Source organism: Terrapene carolina, unplaced genomic scaffold (genome assembly GCF_002925995.2).
Source record: "Terrapene carolina triunguis isolate 2854851 unplaced genomic scaffold, T_m_triunguis-2.0 Scaffold84, whole genome shotgun sequence".
NCBI classification, from domain to species: domain Eukaryota; kingdom Metazoa; phylum Chordata; order Testudines; family Emydidae; genus Terrapene; species Terrapene triunguis.
In genome coordinates this window covers 6789291-6806331 of record NW_020664435.1, presented here as the reverse complement: position 1 = coordinate 6806331, position 17041 = coordinate 6789291, and the positions used below count along the sequence as shown (strand labels likewise).

The 17041-nt window shown below is 39.6% G+C and overlaps 1 protein-coding gene across 3 annotated transcripts in view; it reads left to right on the top strand.

The window, feature by feature from the left end:
* The window catches only part of RARB (retinoic acid receptor beta), a 288982-nt gene that overhangs the window by 174382 nt on the left and 97559 nt on the right, over positions 1-17041 (top strand). For all 3 annotated transcript variants that reach the window (XM_024214543.2, XM_024214544.3, XM_024214545.2), the window contains exon 2: positions 5941-6089. In XM_024214543.2, coding sequence (XP_024070311.1) covers positions 5941-6089 — 149 coding nt within the window. The remainder of the gene's footprint in view (positions 1-5940; positions 6090-17041) is intronic.

Sequence of the window (17041 nt, the reverse complement as noted above, 5' to 3'; positions counted from 1 at the left end):
TTCTTTCCCCCCCCCCACACACTTCAGTTGAAAAGCAGCTTGCAATGTAGTAGGATGCCCATAGAACAATGGGATTGGGAAACCTGCATCATGTGACTCTGTGTCTGCCCCATGAGGCATTGCAAACCCTTCCCAAAGCACCCTGCAGCCAGTTTCACAGTGGGATAGTTACCACAATGCACAGCTGTCTTTGCGGTGCAAGAGCTGCTAATATAGATGCGCTCCAGCGTCACAAGGAGCACAGTGTGGACACGCAACAGCAGTTTAATTCCAGCAGTTTAATAAAAGTAGTATAACTTGTGGCGCAGAAACTTGCCAGTGTAGACATACCCTGAGTAAGTTTCCCATATCTGAAGAAGAGCTCTGTGTACGCTCGAAAGCTTGTCTCTCTCACCAAGAGAAGTTGGCCCTATAAAAGAGCTACTACCTCACCTATCTTGTCTGTCTACTATTTAAATAGACCAGACACACAAAGGGTTGGAGAAAGGAAATATTATCTCCATTGTACATATGGCTAATTGAGGTTCAGACAAATTAAGTGACTTGCCCAAGGAAATCAGTGTCAGGGCTGGGAATTGAGCACGGATCTTCAGAGTCGCAGTTTTGTTCCTCATTCACAGTAGCATTTTTCTTCTCCAAAGTGTGCTGCTTTTTGGGTCTAATCTTGTCCCCCTTACACTAATAAGAATTGCTAGACCTGGTTCCTTATTTTCAATTTGATGGCTATGAGTTGGGCTCATTATTAAGTATTTAGTTATGTTGTTATGTTAAGTGGTTTTGACAGATATATTATTTGAAGCATACTGTAGGAATTCTACATGGTATAGAATAATGATCTAAAGCAGGGGTTCTCATTCTCAACCTTTTTCTTTCTGAGACCCCCCCAACATGCTATAAAAACTCCAGGGCCCACCGTTGTCACAACAGTTGTTTTTCTGCATATCCAGTAGATTAAAAGCCAGGGCCAGCATTAGGGGGTAGCCAGCAGGGGAATGGCCTGGGCCCCGACACCACAGGTGGCCCCGTGAAGCTAAGTTGCTCAGGCTTGGGCTTTAACCTGGGGTGGTGGGGTTTGGACGTGGGCTTCAGCTTTCTGCCCTGGGCCCCAGCGAATCTAACGCCGGCCCTGCTCTCTGGTTTATTTTGGCGGACCCCCCCCTGAAACCTGCTCAGGGCCCCCCAGGGAGCCCTGGATGAGAACCACTGATCTAAAGAATCATGTTTAGCTTTTCAACAAACAAACAAGGATAGCTTTGGCTCTCTGAAGTAGAAAACCACATTATAAAAATTTAATGTAGATATTTAATCTTCTGGTGTCCCTTATGAAAATGCAAGGCCACTTCCCATAATAAAAGTCAGCCTGAGGACTAATTTTTTTTATTTTTTGGCCTTCAGCCCAGGTCATGTAGTTACAGTATACGGTGATTAGTTGATTCTGAATTCCCCCTCCCCTTTTTTAAGACCTAAGCTGTCTTGTAGAGCTGTACTATGTCATGAATAAAATCAATGCTCGAAAAATTATGACCATGAGTTAAAATGAAATAAGTAATGTAACATTATAGATTAAAGACAGATGTGTGCTGCTGACAAGACATGAGCTCATTAGACGGGGGAGGGGAAAAAGAGGATATGGAAAGTAAAAATAAATAAATAAAAGTACTTGTAGACATCTAAAAATGTAGAGGTATTGTCTCCATATGGGCCAATCATGGTAGCTTTTATTTCAATCCCAGTGCATTGTGTTCACGCATAAAATATTCAAAAGAAATGATGATGGTGATAGTACTGGAACCCCAGTTTACTAACAAAAATTTAAGCTGATGGATCACAAGCTGGAAATGTTTTTTTCTTTTTAAACTGAGCATATTTTTTTTCATGGTTTGAGTTAATTACGGTGCTGTGTAAATGGAATATGCATGATTTGCTGTGTATTTAAAATCCTCATTCACTCTAATGGTCAAGCAGACAGCTTCAGTGACTGAGAGGGGAACAGATTTGCAAGAGTTTTTTTTTCTAACAAAACATCTTTGTTTTAAAAAAAGAAAAGAAAATCAAAGTCTTTACCTATGGTATCTCCCTTTGTTTTCATCCCATTGTCTGTGATCTGCACCTGTTGTATATATAGTAAGAATAGCAGGGATTGATAGCCCAGCAACAGTACTCAGCCAGAATCCCGTGTGACCGGGTTAAACGCATACTCACTCTAGGGTCATGGCCAGGTTACTAAGTCAAGGCTGGCAAGTCTCCATGATAATGTTTTCTTTTTCTCTCACTCTTTTTTTTTTTTTTTCAAACCCTTTTTTTTTTTAAAAAAAAAAAAAAAAAACCCAACAACCTCATAACAATGCAAACTATTTGTTTAAGTATGACAGATTCAAAGCACTTTATTATTAAAAATTTTTGAGGGGGCAGGAGTCAGTGATATTTTGGATTTAATTTGATGATATAGTTTTGAATGGCATATGAAAGAAATAAATTTGTATGGAAACAAATGAAACCCACTTTTCCACTGCCTAGATTTTTACTGGAAGATGATTAAAGGCAGACTCTTTTTCTAGACTAGACATAAAAATTAAATGATCTGCGGAATATAGTTATTTTTGCAAATGTTTGGAGGCTTATAAATAACGTCTACAATGAAATGCACACATACAAGCGGCAGAGAATCTGTTTCTAATTACTTGTACTTTAGCTGAACTTTGGCGTTTCCTTTGACTTTCTGCCTAATGTATGTGAGCTGTGTGCTTTTCACTCCAGCAGTGAATTCACAAAAAAAAAAAAAAAAAAATAGACTGACTGACTCTTCTTGGTGCCAACAAAAATGAGGGTTAACAGAATGTTTTGACCAAATGCAACACTTTTCTATTCACCCTAATTAGCTGAAATTGCTCCTTCCCACCAGGGACTCAGAACCCAGTGTTCAAAGTTCCCTTGGGGCTATCCAGGAAATGCCATTTGCTTTACAACTTTTTATTCTTTTAAGACTTAGCTGTCCAAAGTGTGCATTAAAATACAGTCTTAATAATCTAAGTTTCTAGTATAATGAAAGGGCTTCATAATGCTTGTCTGCTTTTAATCAGCCACAAAATAAAATACCTCTGTCTGTCAACATGGTTTAGCTAGCAGTAAATTAGCTCTTATACACTCTCTTAAGGATCTTATCTGCTACTTTATCTAACCTTTAGAAAAATTTCAAACATGTTAGGAATCATGAAGTGACCTTTTGTATGAGAATCCCTGAATACTTAAGTGGAACTTGTGTTTTGTAACTTCTTTTATGCTGTATTTTCTCAGGTGAGTTGAGATTCCCAAGTGTCACATCCTCTGCTTACAGCAAAACATTAAAAATCAAGTTGTGTTTTGTTTTTCCCCACTTTGGGAAAATTGTAGGATTACTTTAAAATTGCATTAGCTGGGACTCTACCTTCCTATTTGTAACACATACACTTATATACAGAATGCCTTTTTTCCTGCTGCTCTTGCCCAAACAACCTATGTGAAGTAATAATAATAGTACTTTGTTCCTTTACATAACATCTTTCATCCAGTGACTGCAAAGTGGTTCACAAACATGAATCGATTAAGCCTCTGGCACCATTCCTAGGAGTTGCCAGCATACCATTTTACAGATAGGTAAACTGAGGCAAGGAGGCTAAGTCCAAGGATCCACAGTAAGTTACTAACAGATTGAAATAGAGTCCATGTGATCTGAATCCAGGCCCTCTGTGCAACTACAATACTTGTCTATAACCAAAAATAAACAAGCCCTGTAATTGTTTTCTTGTGACAAATAAAACTCACTAGGCGTTTGTTCTTGTGACACATGTTTGCAGTGTATGGGCTAAGCCAATTTAATAGCAGATATAGCTGAGCTGGCTTGGGAGGTTTATTTCTTGTTCTTGTTGTTTTTTGATTGTCATATCCATTTTCAAATTGTCTACCTTGGCAGTTCTATAGCAGCTTCCTCAGCATCTTCAGTTGCTGACTCTGCTTTGTGCATTTATGAACAGAGCCGGGTGTTTCATCTCATATAAGTAACACAAGTTCCTGTGGCTTGGCCAGAGTCTGACAGAGCTTTGTTGAGCATATGGTTAGCAATATGAACACCACCATTGGATGCTGCTTCTTGTTTGGAATAAACGATCAAAAAAGTAGAAGCAGATCAGAATTATTCCTAAAAGACTGCTTTCTCCAAACTAAAATCATATAAGTATGGCAAGAGTGCAGTTGTTTTACCAAATAACACAACCCTCGTTCCCCATGGGATGTCTAAAAACTGGTTTTTACACTGAGTGAGATAGCTCAATGAACTAATATAGAACACGTCTGCTGAGATTGCAGAGTTTTAGAGCTAAATTTTTATCATTCCAGATACTGATTGGGAGTCACTAAGATGCATGTACTAGCATGAAATAAGGAACAGAATGTTTGAGACCTCTCAAGGGCATTTGATGAATCTAACTTTAATTTAAAAGGACTAATAGATTATTGATTTAAGCAGGGTGACTGTGCACAAATCAATAACAGAATGCTCTGTGTCTATCTTAAATGCTAAAAATGACTATTAAAAGAAAGAATATAGTGGATTTTGTCTCCCTCTTTTTTTTTTTTTTTTTTTAAGAAAAAAATTAAACTTTGCTCTGTAGAGTTGGAACCTGTAGCATGTTACTTGTAACATGGTTTAGCTAAGTGTCAGTGAATTCTGAAGAATGTGGGTTGGGAATGAATCCCGGATGTAATACAAATGCAACATTTGAAAAATGTGGAAACCATCTTGGACAGTAAATCTTGTCCAAAATGTTCTGTTGACTAATATTCTTAGTGTTCACTTTTAAGACTCTTGAGAGTTAGCTCTGTGGATAATGTCTAATATTTCTAGATGGATACAAGTTCATACGTTACATCATTTCTATGTATCTGTTGAAAAATTAGAGGTATTTGTCCGAGAAGCAGCAGAACAACTTACTGAAACAAGGAAATGTATTGCACATCTACAACAAATATGGATGATGATGATGGTGTATCAGAGAAAACTAATGCAGATGCTTTGAAAAGATCAAGTTCACATCTTTTATCCTGCTTCACAGAGCTTTCATGTTGTTTCCCAGAAAGGAGTAACTAATGCCTCAACAGATTCAAAATAAATGTCCATCCAGAAATATTAAGGCAGTAAAGTGACAAGATGTCATAATACTTAAGTGGCCCCTTTTCAAAGTGGTTTACAAACATTAATATCCCATAAGGCAGATCAATAAGTGTTACTGCATTATGTCAATAGTACAGATAGAAAAACTGTAGGATTAGAACTTGCTGTCCTATGCTTAAATCATCAGTCTCTTAATGCACATTGATGATTTTCCATATCCTTCCATGACAAACTTGCATCCTGAAAATGTTACCTCTGTTGTGGAAGTAGGTGAGAGACTTCATAGCATGTTTAGCTAAAAGATAAATGTTGAATGGATAGATATTTCACGTCATTCCCCATCAAAGACTACATTCTGTGCTCAGATGTGCGCATCAATAGCTCATGTTTAATTCCAAGGGCTGAATCTAGAATATGATCTAAATTCTGTCCTCTGATGCCCAAATTCATTTCCTAGTCTAGTCTAAAGGATTTGTGTTGGGGGTATCTTAGCGTGGAATTTGGCCCAGCATGTGGATCTGATGCCATGTGCCTTTTGGAATATGGGATTGCAAGATTATGGAAGGGGCTGAATTTATGCATCCTATTCATTTAAAAAAATACATCTGTGTTTAGGGAGACAGAGTGTGGATCTGATGGCATCTCTACTTAAATTTTGCGAAGAAAGCCAAACATATGCTTGTGATACAGAATTTTTTTAGTAGCTGTAAAGGGATAAATAATAGAGTATATAAAAGTCAAAGGTAATGCACTAAAATGGTGTTTTTTCTTTTTTTTCTTTTTTTCTTTTGTAGCCATCGAAACTCAGAGCACCAGTTCTGAAGAACTTGTCCCAAGTCCACCTTCCCCACTTCCTCCCCCTCGTGTTTACAAGCCCTGTTTTGTCTGTCAGGACAAGTCATCTGGATATCATTATGGCGTCAGTGCCTGTGAGGGATGTAAGGTGAGTACCAAAACCCCACTGGTATTTTGTTAGAAAGCCCTGCATTTCTTTTAGAGATGGGCTAAGCAGATTAGTTTCAGACTAGTTTGAATGCCTCCAAAGGCAGGATAGTTTGGCCTTACTCACTAAGTCAGAGTTAATTCAAGCAGGCAGACAAGTGGTTGTCATTCCTGGAGTAACCTGTCCTCTCCATCCTTACAGCAGTATATGATTGGCTGACATGAGGATGTAATTGGAAGTACCTCTTTTTAGATGTGGTACTTTGCAGAATGATGTAAAAACACATGATGGCTCCTTCTCTTAATTCATTGTGTCCACCGATAAATTAAGTATTGCATTGGGAGGTGGGGTTCACATGATTATTTGTTGTCCTTAGTTCATCCTCTCTGTTATTCTTTTATGTAGTATACTGCCTATAGTACATTTAGAGATGTAAAGGTCGAATATGGATCTGAGCCTTCCCAAAGTTCAGCAGAATTGAGATCTTTGGTGTTGGCTCAACCCTTACACAATTAAGGGCCAGCATGTAGTTAAAATGTGAATATGGTTCCAAACTTTCCAGAAATGTATCAGTGGTCATATCTGGGGTTTCGTTATGGACCACAGACAAAGCAGAATGGCAGCTGTAAAACTAATTTTGACAAACTAAAAAGTAGAAATAAGGATGTGTTTGCCAGCTACTTTTCAACGTTATGATTGTTAGTATTTTAGTTGAATATCCATACATATTTTTACATAGACAGTTTGTGATGAATCCATGGCATCTGGGAATTGGAGTACTAGAGTATATACTTGCAGAGACTGAACATGCATCAGGGAGGTTATGTGAGCTGAGCCTTGTGTGTGTGTGAGAGAGAGAGAATATGTAGAACAGTTAGATAAGGGAATTGTGCAACATGATCATATGATAGCCACATTTTTTTCTAGCAATGTTAGAGGAACATATCAAAATATTTTGGGGGAAATTATGAAGAAAAGGTGCCTAAGTAGGAGTTATATAGTTTTTGGTTATTAGTGATTAGTACCTACTGTACAATACCTGTTTTGGTATGTGAGAATGGTTATAGAGCAGAAGTACTATCAACATTATTGTATTTTCAAATCTGGTTCTGTAGTCCACACGGGTATGCTTCCACCCCCTACACAAGTGCATGTACATATGCTCGTACACACACAAAGCTAAGTTTAGTGATGTTTTTTTAGGCAAATATTCTAGTCAAGTCCTGCCAGATATTAATAGCCAGTGTGGAAAGAGCAACAGCATGCAGGCACAGACAGTGGTGAGTGCTACTGTACAAAAGGTTTGAGTTTAGGGTTGATGTTTGTTGCACAGAATGGTCTCAGTCTTGCAGCATGATTATAGTGTCCCACAAATTCAGTGGGAAGACCTGAATGCAGGACAAGGAATGATATTACTATGGGATAACACACCTTGAGATCATTCTCTTCTATACTAACACACACTAATTATGGTATCTGGAGGTAACACACTATACAAATGGTAAAATATTTTAACCTTCATTGAAAACCATCTGCATTTATTAAAAGAAATGAATAAAATCTATATTTTGGTGTATTCATATTTTGTTTTGATTTTGTTATTAGTCAGCCATACATTTAGGCCCCAGTTCTGCAGCTTCTTGCATGCAGGGGGTCTGCTGCACCCATATGGACCCTCTCTCCCCACTCCGGTTGGTTTGCACTATTATGATTTTGATTTCAGTGGTGCGCTGACTTCTTCAGGAAAGAAGTTACAGGATCTCAGCCTGATATTTTTGCTCCATAAATATACCATAAATAGGTATTTGAAAGTTAACATATAAGATCATCTGTGTTTTAAATTCTCCTTCCAGTGTTGAATTTTTGCTTGAATTACCTGGCCATGTTCTCAAGTACTGTCATGCTGTGGTTGTTGCCATGCTGCTGAAATTTCCCTTTCTGTTTGAAAAAGTACAATAGAAACTTGTAAATCTCACTTCACTTAATTGCGCATCTGCTGTTCCTGAGATGCGCACACAAAAATGATTGTATCCCTCCCCTTTTTCAGCAAGAATGTAATTGCAGAATGCAAGAGAGAGGTCGCATGTTTCAAAGACTTCAATATTTTTGAAAAATATGTTCAAGTGTACTTATGACATACCAGGGTACAATCCAGACCAATGAGTGGTTGTCACTTCTGCCCTGTAACCTGCGGTATCTCCCTTTGTTTTCCTTTACAAGGTTTTGCGGCTTTAGCCTCCAATCTGAACTGCTCACAAACAGCCTCCAGCATGTTAGTCACTCCCAGCTATGTCTGTGTGCTGCAGCCACACCTTGGCTCTTACCAACCTTACAGATTACCACAGTGTCCACAACACACTCCCAGTCCCAGATCCCCCCACCCCCACCCCCAAACATGTGTCCTGTACTGCCCAGCCCTCTGCTGGACAGTACACATGTATTGAATCGGTTATTCCTTTAAGGGAATAATAGGCACACAACTTGCTGCCCCAAATGGAGTTACCCAGACACTTCAACTTAAACACACTGGATTAGATAAAACAGTAAAACAAGTTTATTAACTGCATACAGAGAGATTTTAAGTGAGTACAAGTAAAGAGGCATAAAAGTCATGACTGGTTACAAGAGAAATAAAGATAAAATGCAATTGGTGCCTCACCTAACAAACTATATTAGATTCAAGGCAAAGTTTTCTCACCTCATATTTTCAGCAGTCTGACTGACCAAACTCTTTAGGTCAGGACCCCTCCCCCAGAGTCCAATGGCTGCTTCCTTTGTCTCTTCTGGTGCATTGAATGCAGTGGGTAGAGAGGGGGGGGTGCCTTGGGGTCTGCCCCTTCTTTTTATAGTCATGTCCCTCCTTAATGCTGCTATGTGCATTTTGCCATGATGATATTGATTAGCAAATAATGAGTTTTTAAATGATACCTCACAAGACAGGTCTTGTACAAAAATTATTACAGTAGTGTGTAGGGTGTGAATACGGGTATATTCTGTCACAATACTATATAACTTTTACTGGAACATTCCAAAGAATTATCATACATAATTCAAACAAAACCACACTTGTCAAAATATATGAAAAAGTCTATTTTGTAATACATTTTTTTTTACTTGCTAATTTGAAAAATTGGTAATTCTGCACTTAGATACCATACTGACAGAGGCTGTTAGAAGTAAAACTAAGATAAATATATAGAGACGATAATGGGTATGTCGGTGAGAATTCGTAAGATTCTAGTATAGTGGTTTGAATCTTTGCAGCTGTCAGTACTTGTGCGCAATGTTCAGTGATTAGAGATTGCCTGATGAGCTTTCTGGTCAACACGAAATTATACCCTTACTGACAGCGGGCAGTTACTTTGTAAAGACAGAATACTGATATAGTCAAAAGTACCTAGAACCCTACAGCCAACCTTTGAGACTTCTAGACTAAAAACACTGATCTTTCCTCTTTCCAAAAATTTTATCTTCTCCTCTTCACTCCCCTTTTGTGCCATTCTGTCCATTCTTCCATTCCTCAACCTTTGCTCTCCCCTTACACTCACTTGTTCCATTCCTGCTCTTGGACCACTGAGCATGTCCAGAGAAAGTCTGCCTAATCCCTCCTTTCTGCCTCATCAGCTTTACGTTCTCACTCTAATCACTTTTAGACCACCAGTTACAGTCAGTTCTTCTCCACCTTCAGTTCCCTCCATAAACCCTTTCTCTAACCTTACGGTCTTCTGCATCCCTCTTCACTCAGAATATAGCCAGCTTCTTTGCAAAATAAAAAAGCATCCTAATCCAGCATGACTTCTCCCTTTCCTTCCCTGTCCTCATTCACCCCTATTTCCAGGTCCCCCTCCTTCACTTCTGTTTCTGACTGAGTCTCATTTCTTCTCTTTGCTGCTAAGCCTTCACCTTGTTCCCTTAATCTCATGCCTTCTCACCTCCTGCCATCCATGCTTCCCTTTCTCTTATCTTCGTCCTTTCTTTCTCCTCTGGCTCATTTCCCTCTGCCTTCAAGTACAAGATACTCCTGTCTCCCCATCTTGTAAAAAAACATTCCCCAGGATCCATTGTGTCTAACTACGGTTCTGTCCCCTTTCTTCTCTGTTTTTTTTGTCTCCAAAATAACAGAGCATGCTGCTTACTTTCCCTTGACTTCCTTTCTTCTCATTTTCCCCTTGCTCTCCTCTTAGTTGGCTCCTCGCTCTCTACTCCACTGTAACTGCCATCACAAAGGTCATTTATGATTTCTTACCACCCCGAGGTAATTTTTTGTCCTTAACAACTTGGTTTATTTACTGCCTTTCACACTGTTGATCACTGTCCTTTAAAACAAACAAAAAGAAGTATTTTTTCGCACACTACACAATCAACCTGTGGAACTCCTTGCCAGAGGATGTTGTGAAGGCCAAGACTATAACAGGGTTCAAAAAAGAGCTAGATAGGTCCATCAATGGCTATTTGCCAGGATGGGCAGGGATGGTGTCCCTAGCCTCTGTTTGCCAGAAGCTGGGAATGGGCAACAGGGGATGGATCACGTGATGATTACCTGTTCTGTTCATTCCCTCTGGGGAATCTGGCATTGGCCACTGTTGGAAGACAGGATACTGGGCTAAATTGACCTTTGGTCTGACCCAATATGGGCATTCTTATGTTCCTTTGCCATTTTCTCTGCCTTGGCTCCGGGACTATATCCTCCTATCTTGCTGACTGTTTGTTCAGTGTCTACGTAAATAGCTCCTCCTGTCTCTACCTCTCCCAACCGTTATCACCCAAAGTTCCAGTCTTGGTGCTCTCCTCTTCCCTCATCTCTAGATAATCTTATCTCCTCCAATGGTCAATTGCCGCCTTCCCATGAGTGATTCCCAAATATACCCTTCTTACCCGTCTGTCCTTGTTTAAATGCCTCTGACATGTCCTCTTACTTGTCTAACTGCCAGCTCAGACTCAGTCTCTTGAAAACGGAACTCTTCGTCCCTTTTCCTTTTTGATCTCCACAAACAACTCCACTATCTTTTCTATTTCCCAGGCTTGCTACCATGGTGTCACATTTGACTCTTTACCATATTGATTCTCACTAAGTGCTGTTATTTCTTCACCAGAATCCACCTTTAACCCTCCTTGTTTTCCTTGCCAAAACCCTTGTAAATGCACCGGTCATCTTTCTTCTTGATTAACTTGCCCTCTTGCTCCCTCTTCCATTTCTCCCCCTCTCAGCCCCCACTCTCCACTTCAGATCCAACTTTCATCATGCTGGCTTCTAAAATGGGAAATAATCTGCCATCCTCCTCTGTCGAGCTTTCTCTCTTCATCCCTTCTTTATCCAGCCTTTTCAAACAATCCTTGTTCTTCCTTCTCATCCCTAATCCCCACATCATCCCTCACCTGAATGGTTGGTCTGTATATTTTAAGCTCTTCAGGACATGGAGTGAGTCATAATCTCTGCTCTTAAAATATCATATAAACATATGTGGCTGTATAAATGATTTTAAATAATAATACCCCCCCCCCACCATTTTTCTAACCCCTGTGTACTAATATGCCCAGTATTTGCCCAAGATTTTCCTAATTGAGTAGTGATTTGGAATGCCTCGGGTTTTTTGAGTTCTCTACTTGAGACATCATAAGGGGGTGTGATTTTCAGAAGGTGGGCACTCAGCACTTTCTGAAAAGCAGGCCTTTTTTAGAGGTTACAGGTTTGGCACCCAAAATCTTGGCATTTAGTTTTATTTCTGGGTAGTCCATTGCAAGAGCCACAACTATGAAGTCTGCATTATGTCTTGTCTATCCATTCTTATATTAGATCCTCTCAAATGAACTGAAAAGCAAACGTGTTCATAAGGGAAATTTCAGAGCTCACTAATTTTTTTCTGTATAAAATAACACATACACAGAGCCACCTAGTTAGTTACATGTGCAGTGTTCATGTTCTCAAGTTTAAGTTCTCAATTATGTAAACTGCACAGTATTTCAGACGTATCCTTTGGAACTTACTGATGTATTTCATGACCTTCAAATTACAGGAGATTATTAAAGGAAAATTGCACTAGTCTCAGGGTGATGCTACAGAGCACGCTAAGAAATTCTTTGCAAAATGAGCAACTCTGATCCACCCAGCTGGGGCAAGTAGTTGTAAGGCTCTTACTGAAAGCTCCGCTCTTTGGTACTGACTTCACTCTTCATTGTAGCAAGATCTGCAGAAAAGGGGGATTGAGCGTAGTGAGCTGCTTTCCCAAACAATGTCAGCATTGTGTGGATGAAGAGGAGAAACTGGTGCTCTGGCAGATTCTGCTGTCTGTTAAAGCCCTGTCCCTTGTTCTAAGCATTTAAAAGGCGACATTCCTTTGCTGGCAATACACTGCATGGATTTCTGGCACAAACTCGGTGGGTAGCAAAAACTGCTGAGAGCAATTTGCGGGGTGGGAGGGGAGGAGGGAGAGCAGACTGTGAAGTGTATAAAGGAGAGTAGTATTTTTGTACTACATGCTGGCAAATTTGTTTGTACCCTCAAAGTGCCTGTCTATTGTTTGTACCATCAAAGTGCCTGTTTGTCTATTGTTTACGTTCATGAACAAAATGTAAATAAATCTGCTTCACTGAGTATTCCCCATGTCAGTTCTTATCCCAGTATCTTCCCTATGTTAGTATTTTTATATAAAACTTCCTACATTATGGGGATCAGCAAATTAAAAAAGTAGCTACGTCAATAAATTCCAGTGAACTTTGGCTATGGAAATATTACGCCCACTTGTTTTGCTCCCTCCGTACATCCGAACGAGTAGTTTTATTGCAAAGAGGTCAGACTTTCAGACTGTAGAAAAGAGGCATTAATATGTACAATGAAGCAAGACTGCAATTTTAGAGGACCAAATCTCACAAAGACAAGATAAGAAATACCCATGGGACCAGGGGAAAAAGAAAAAAAGAAATATGGAGAAAATTAAACAGTTCTTGCTTTGTTCCAGGTTGTTGATTCATGAGGAGGTCCAGCTGAGTAGAAAACCTGAACAGAAAAATATCCTAATACATATGCTCAGGGGTGCACAGTTCTGCTCGTGTGTGTAGTCTGCCCCAAAGCTTGTAGCATAGTCCAAGTCTCTGCATCCACAGTCCCGTAACTTCTTCCTAACTAGCATTTCATAACCTGCCTGGAGTTGCCTACAAATTCATTATGTTCTCCATGGATGTGTCACTGTGGACACTGAGGCTAATAGAGCATTCCCTTTGCAGGGCAATGCCCTTCATGACAAATGCCTTTTTTTTTAAATAGGTAACTCTTCTCTTTGCCTTTTAAATCAAATTGAGCCAGATTCTCATTTACACTAAGGCTCCTTCAGTTGGTTCTGGCAGTGGAGTGAGCCTTAAAGTGGTGGATGTATGTGATGACACCAGTCCTCCACATGTCTGCCTCCAGCTGTAATGCAATGACATTCACACCTACTGTAAGGCCCTTTTTACACTGCAAGATTGGTGTACCAGGGTGAATGAGAATCTTTCCCATTATCTTCTCTCAAGCCATGTAATATATAATTGTCAAAACTATTACTAGGAAAACAAACAAAAAAGAAAATCTTCAGAAAACAAATGAACGAATATGGCATGTTTGTTTACAGATGAATGAGAAAACGGAAGCTCACTCCAGATCAGTAAGGTATGCATAAGTGCAACAACTTCAAGAGAGAGGAAAATAAGTAAATAATACGTTTGTGTACAAGCATAGTCTGTGCAGAGCTATGAAGACATATTGACAAATGATGTCAGAAGGAAGTGAACGGTGGTTCAATCCGTTATGCTTTTCTTTCCAAGACTTCTTTTAACATGATTTTTATGTAGTTGATGCCATTCTGCGTGAATTTGTTATTTTTTACTTAATATGAGTTCCAGTGTGTTACATGCAGCCTAGGGTTGTGTTACCTCTCGTCACTGTGTAGCACACACTACTTTTGTTCCACCCACTCAACTCCCATTGAAGTCAACAGGGAGTTGTGGCATAGCTGAACGGCAGTATATGGCATTTTAATTATAGCTGCTAGCAGAAATGGTCATTTGAGCTAAATGTAAATAAATTCCTGTGCATAATTCCAAAGCTATGACACAGTGGACAAAAAAGCAGTTTTTCGCTGTATTTAATATGATGTTTCAAAATGTGATCTTGCAAAGTACTTTGCAGAGTGCTTAAACTCAGAAATCCCAATGAGATGCATTTGGGTTTTTGTAGGTGGTTTAATATGAGTGATGATTTTGTTGAAAGCATGTTATAAGCTAGCTTCAGCTTATTCTAATGCTATAGTATGCAATGGTTGTGTTTGTACCTCACTTTTGTGTTTACTATGTAGGCAACAACGTGTAGAATTAAATGAAAATAAACAATGAATTACATCTCAGGCAGTTTTAAAATAGAAATTCTGTAATTCAGAACTAAGTAGAAAGTAGTTCACAACAAAGACTATACAGCCAATCAATGCATAAGCTTAGATTTGATGACCGGCGGGGCACACTGTCAAGTGCATATGTTTTCCAGGGCTTTTTCTGGAGCTGTGTGGCGGGTACTTAATAGGGAGGCAGGTTACGTTCTGGGTGAATACTGAGGATGGATGTTGATAAAATGGCTGGGAAGACTGATCAACTGAGCTGTTATTGTATTTTTGAATTTGTGGCTTTAGTTTTTTTAAATGTGCTTAGTGACTGTATGATTGGCACATTTTAGAAATTAGAGTAATCAAATAAATGAGGGTCATCTAAATGCTCAAAAATATAGAATTATTTGTTGACTAATTCTGCTTATGTACGTGTTAAGCTTATACAAATGCTATTTATTATTTAATTATATTTATTTAGAAAAAAACACCTATCCCTTGTGCCTGTTTCCATTGGTTATTTGTAACTTATTACCTCCACTCAAGCTAGTGAACACTGTCTGCTCCCTAGTGTGCAGAAATACTCTGATTTGCCTAAGAATGTGACCTCGTGCTGTTCTTGGTGCCCATTGACTGAATGGCTGATGGGAACAGAAGCTCTTTTTAATCCCAAATGAACTGTTCCTTTGAGGAGATTTTCTAAAGGGGTGTTTTGTTTTGCTTCTTATGCAATAGGAGTGCTATCTCATTTGTGGTATGGGTTGTGGTATGGGCCATCTCATGTTTATTCTAAATAGCTGGTGAAACATCAGTCTTGTATTGTAGCAAAAACTCAGTGGTTCCTAATTTTTAGGAGACTTGGTATCTGAGTTTGACTTTAATGGTGGATTCTTTCTACAATCCACCATTTTGTATTTTGTTCTACAAAGGCTGCTATTTATAGTCTTCAAAAAGATTAGAAGAAGGTACAGTTGAATGGATAAGCACTCAAAAGTTAGGAAGTGTCAAAGATTGCACCTACAGGTTTATTTGTCCCTCTCATGTTTGCATAGTCGTTGACTGCATGATCACTTACTGCTTCTCAAATAAAACACAACCATAAATCCACATGTGCAGAACCTTGTAGTAATAATAATAATAATTAATATCCAGCTCTTATATAGCACTTTTCATCAGTATATCTCAAAGTGCTTTAAAAAGGTCAGTATTATTAGCTCTACTTTGCAGATGGGGAAACTAAGGCACGGGGAGATGAAGTGACATGTCCAAGGTCACCCAAGCAGGGCAGTGGCAGAACTGGGAATAGGACCTGGGATTCTGAGTCACAGTCCAGTGCAAAATACACACAGTATGCTCTTTTGTTTATTCTAAACCAATGGTTCTCGGGCCGCTTTTGGACCAGTCAGCAAACAGCTGCAACCCATGTGACATCCTCAGGGCCATACAGGTAGCGTGTGTGTGTGTGTGTGTGTGTGTGTGTATATAGTGTGGATGTGGCCCACATAACACATAGAGAACTGCATATACGGCCCACAATGGTAAATAGGTTGAGAAGCACTGATCTAAACAGAACCTACGATAATTCACTTATATACAAGATGTGGCATGAAAGAAGGAAGAGCTCTGAGGAAGCTCACTGCTCACTTTAAAGTGCATTTTTTACAAGATACATTCTCAGGGTTGGAAGGGACCTCAGGAAGTCATCTAGTCCAACCCCCTGCTCAAAGCAGGACCAATCCTCAGACAGATTTTTGCCCCAGATCCCTAAATGGCCCCCTCAAGGATTGAACTCACAACTCTGGATTTAACAGACTATTTCAGAAATAGCATACGATCATGATATTAAAGACTATATCCTAATGCATATGCTCAGGGGTGCATGGTTATGCATGTGTGTGTGCAGTCTGCAGCAAAACTTGTAGCAAAGTCCAAGTCTCTGGATCCTCAGTCCTGTAACTTCTCCCTAACTATATTGGTACTTTGTCTGGAATAAAACAGACAAAACCTACAAGGCAAAGCATCAGACTAAATCTATGCCAAATGCATATGTCATGGATTATACCCAGTGTTTCCACTTGAATAGGCACTGATGAACCTCCAAGGGAACACATTCCAGCACTGAGGCCCAACTAGTCCTAGGGTGGAATGTCAGGGTCTTCCCAGCCAGTCTCAACTATCATGAGGAGTGAGCAATAACTGGAATATAAACATATAGAGGCAATATAGAAAATGACTGGTCGAGTACATTCTTGTTTAGTATGTACGTGTTTTCATTTCAAACCCTCTTCATGAGGGAGATTTACTGGGAGACAATATTGTCAAATGGAGACTGGCCCCCTGTACCATTTATTGTAAACACAGGATTGTACCACTTCTGGAATACTACAACCCTGGGATCAGAAGAGAGCTCAGCTCCTCCCTCTGTTCATTACTCCTTTGGTCCTTCTAGCTGGCCCAGCTCCTCCCTCTGCTCATTGTAGGCTGCTCTTCCTGTCTGCCTGCCTTTCCCTAGAGGGGCTGTGTGTGTGAGAAAGAAGGTGTCACTGTATAGTTATGTCTGTGACGGGTTGGATCACAGAAACCCCCTTGGGAGCTGCCACCCGA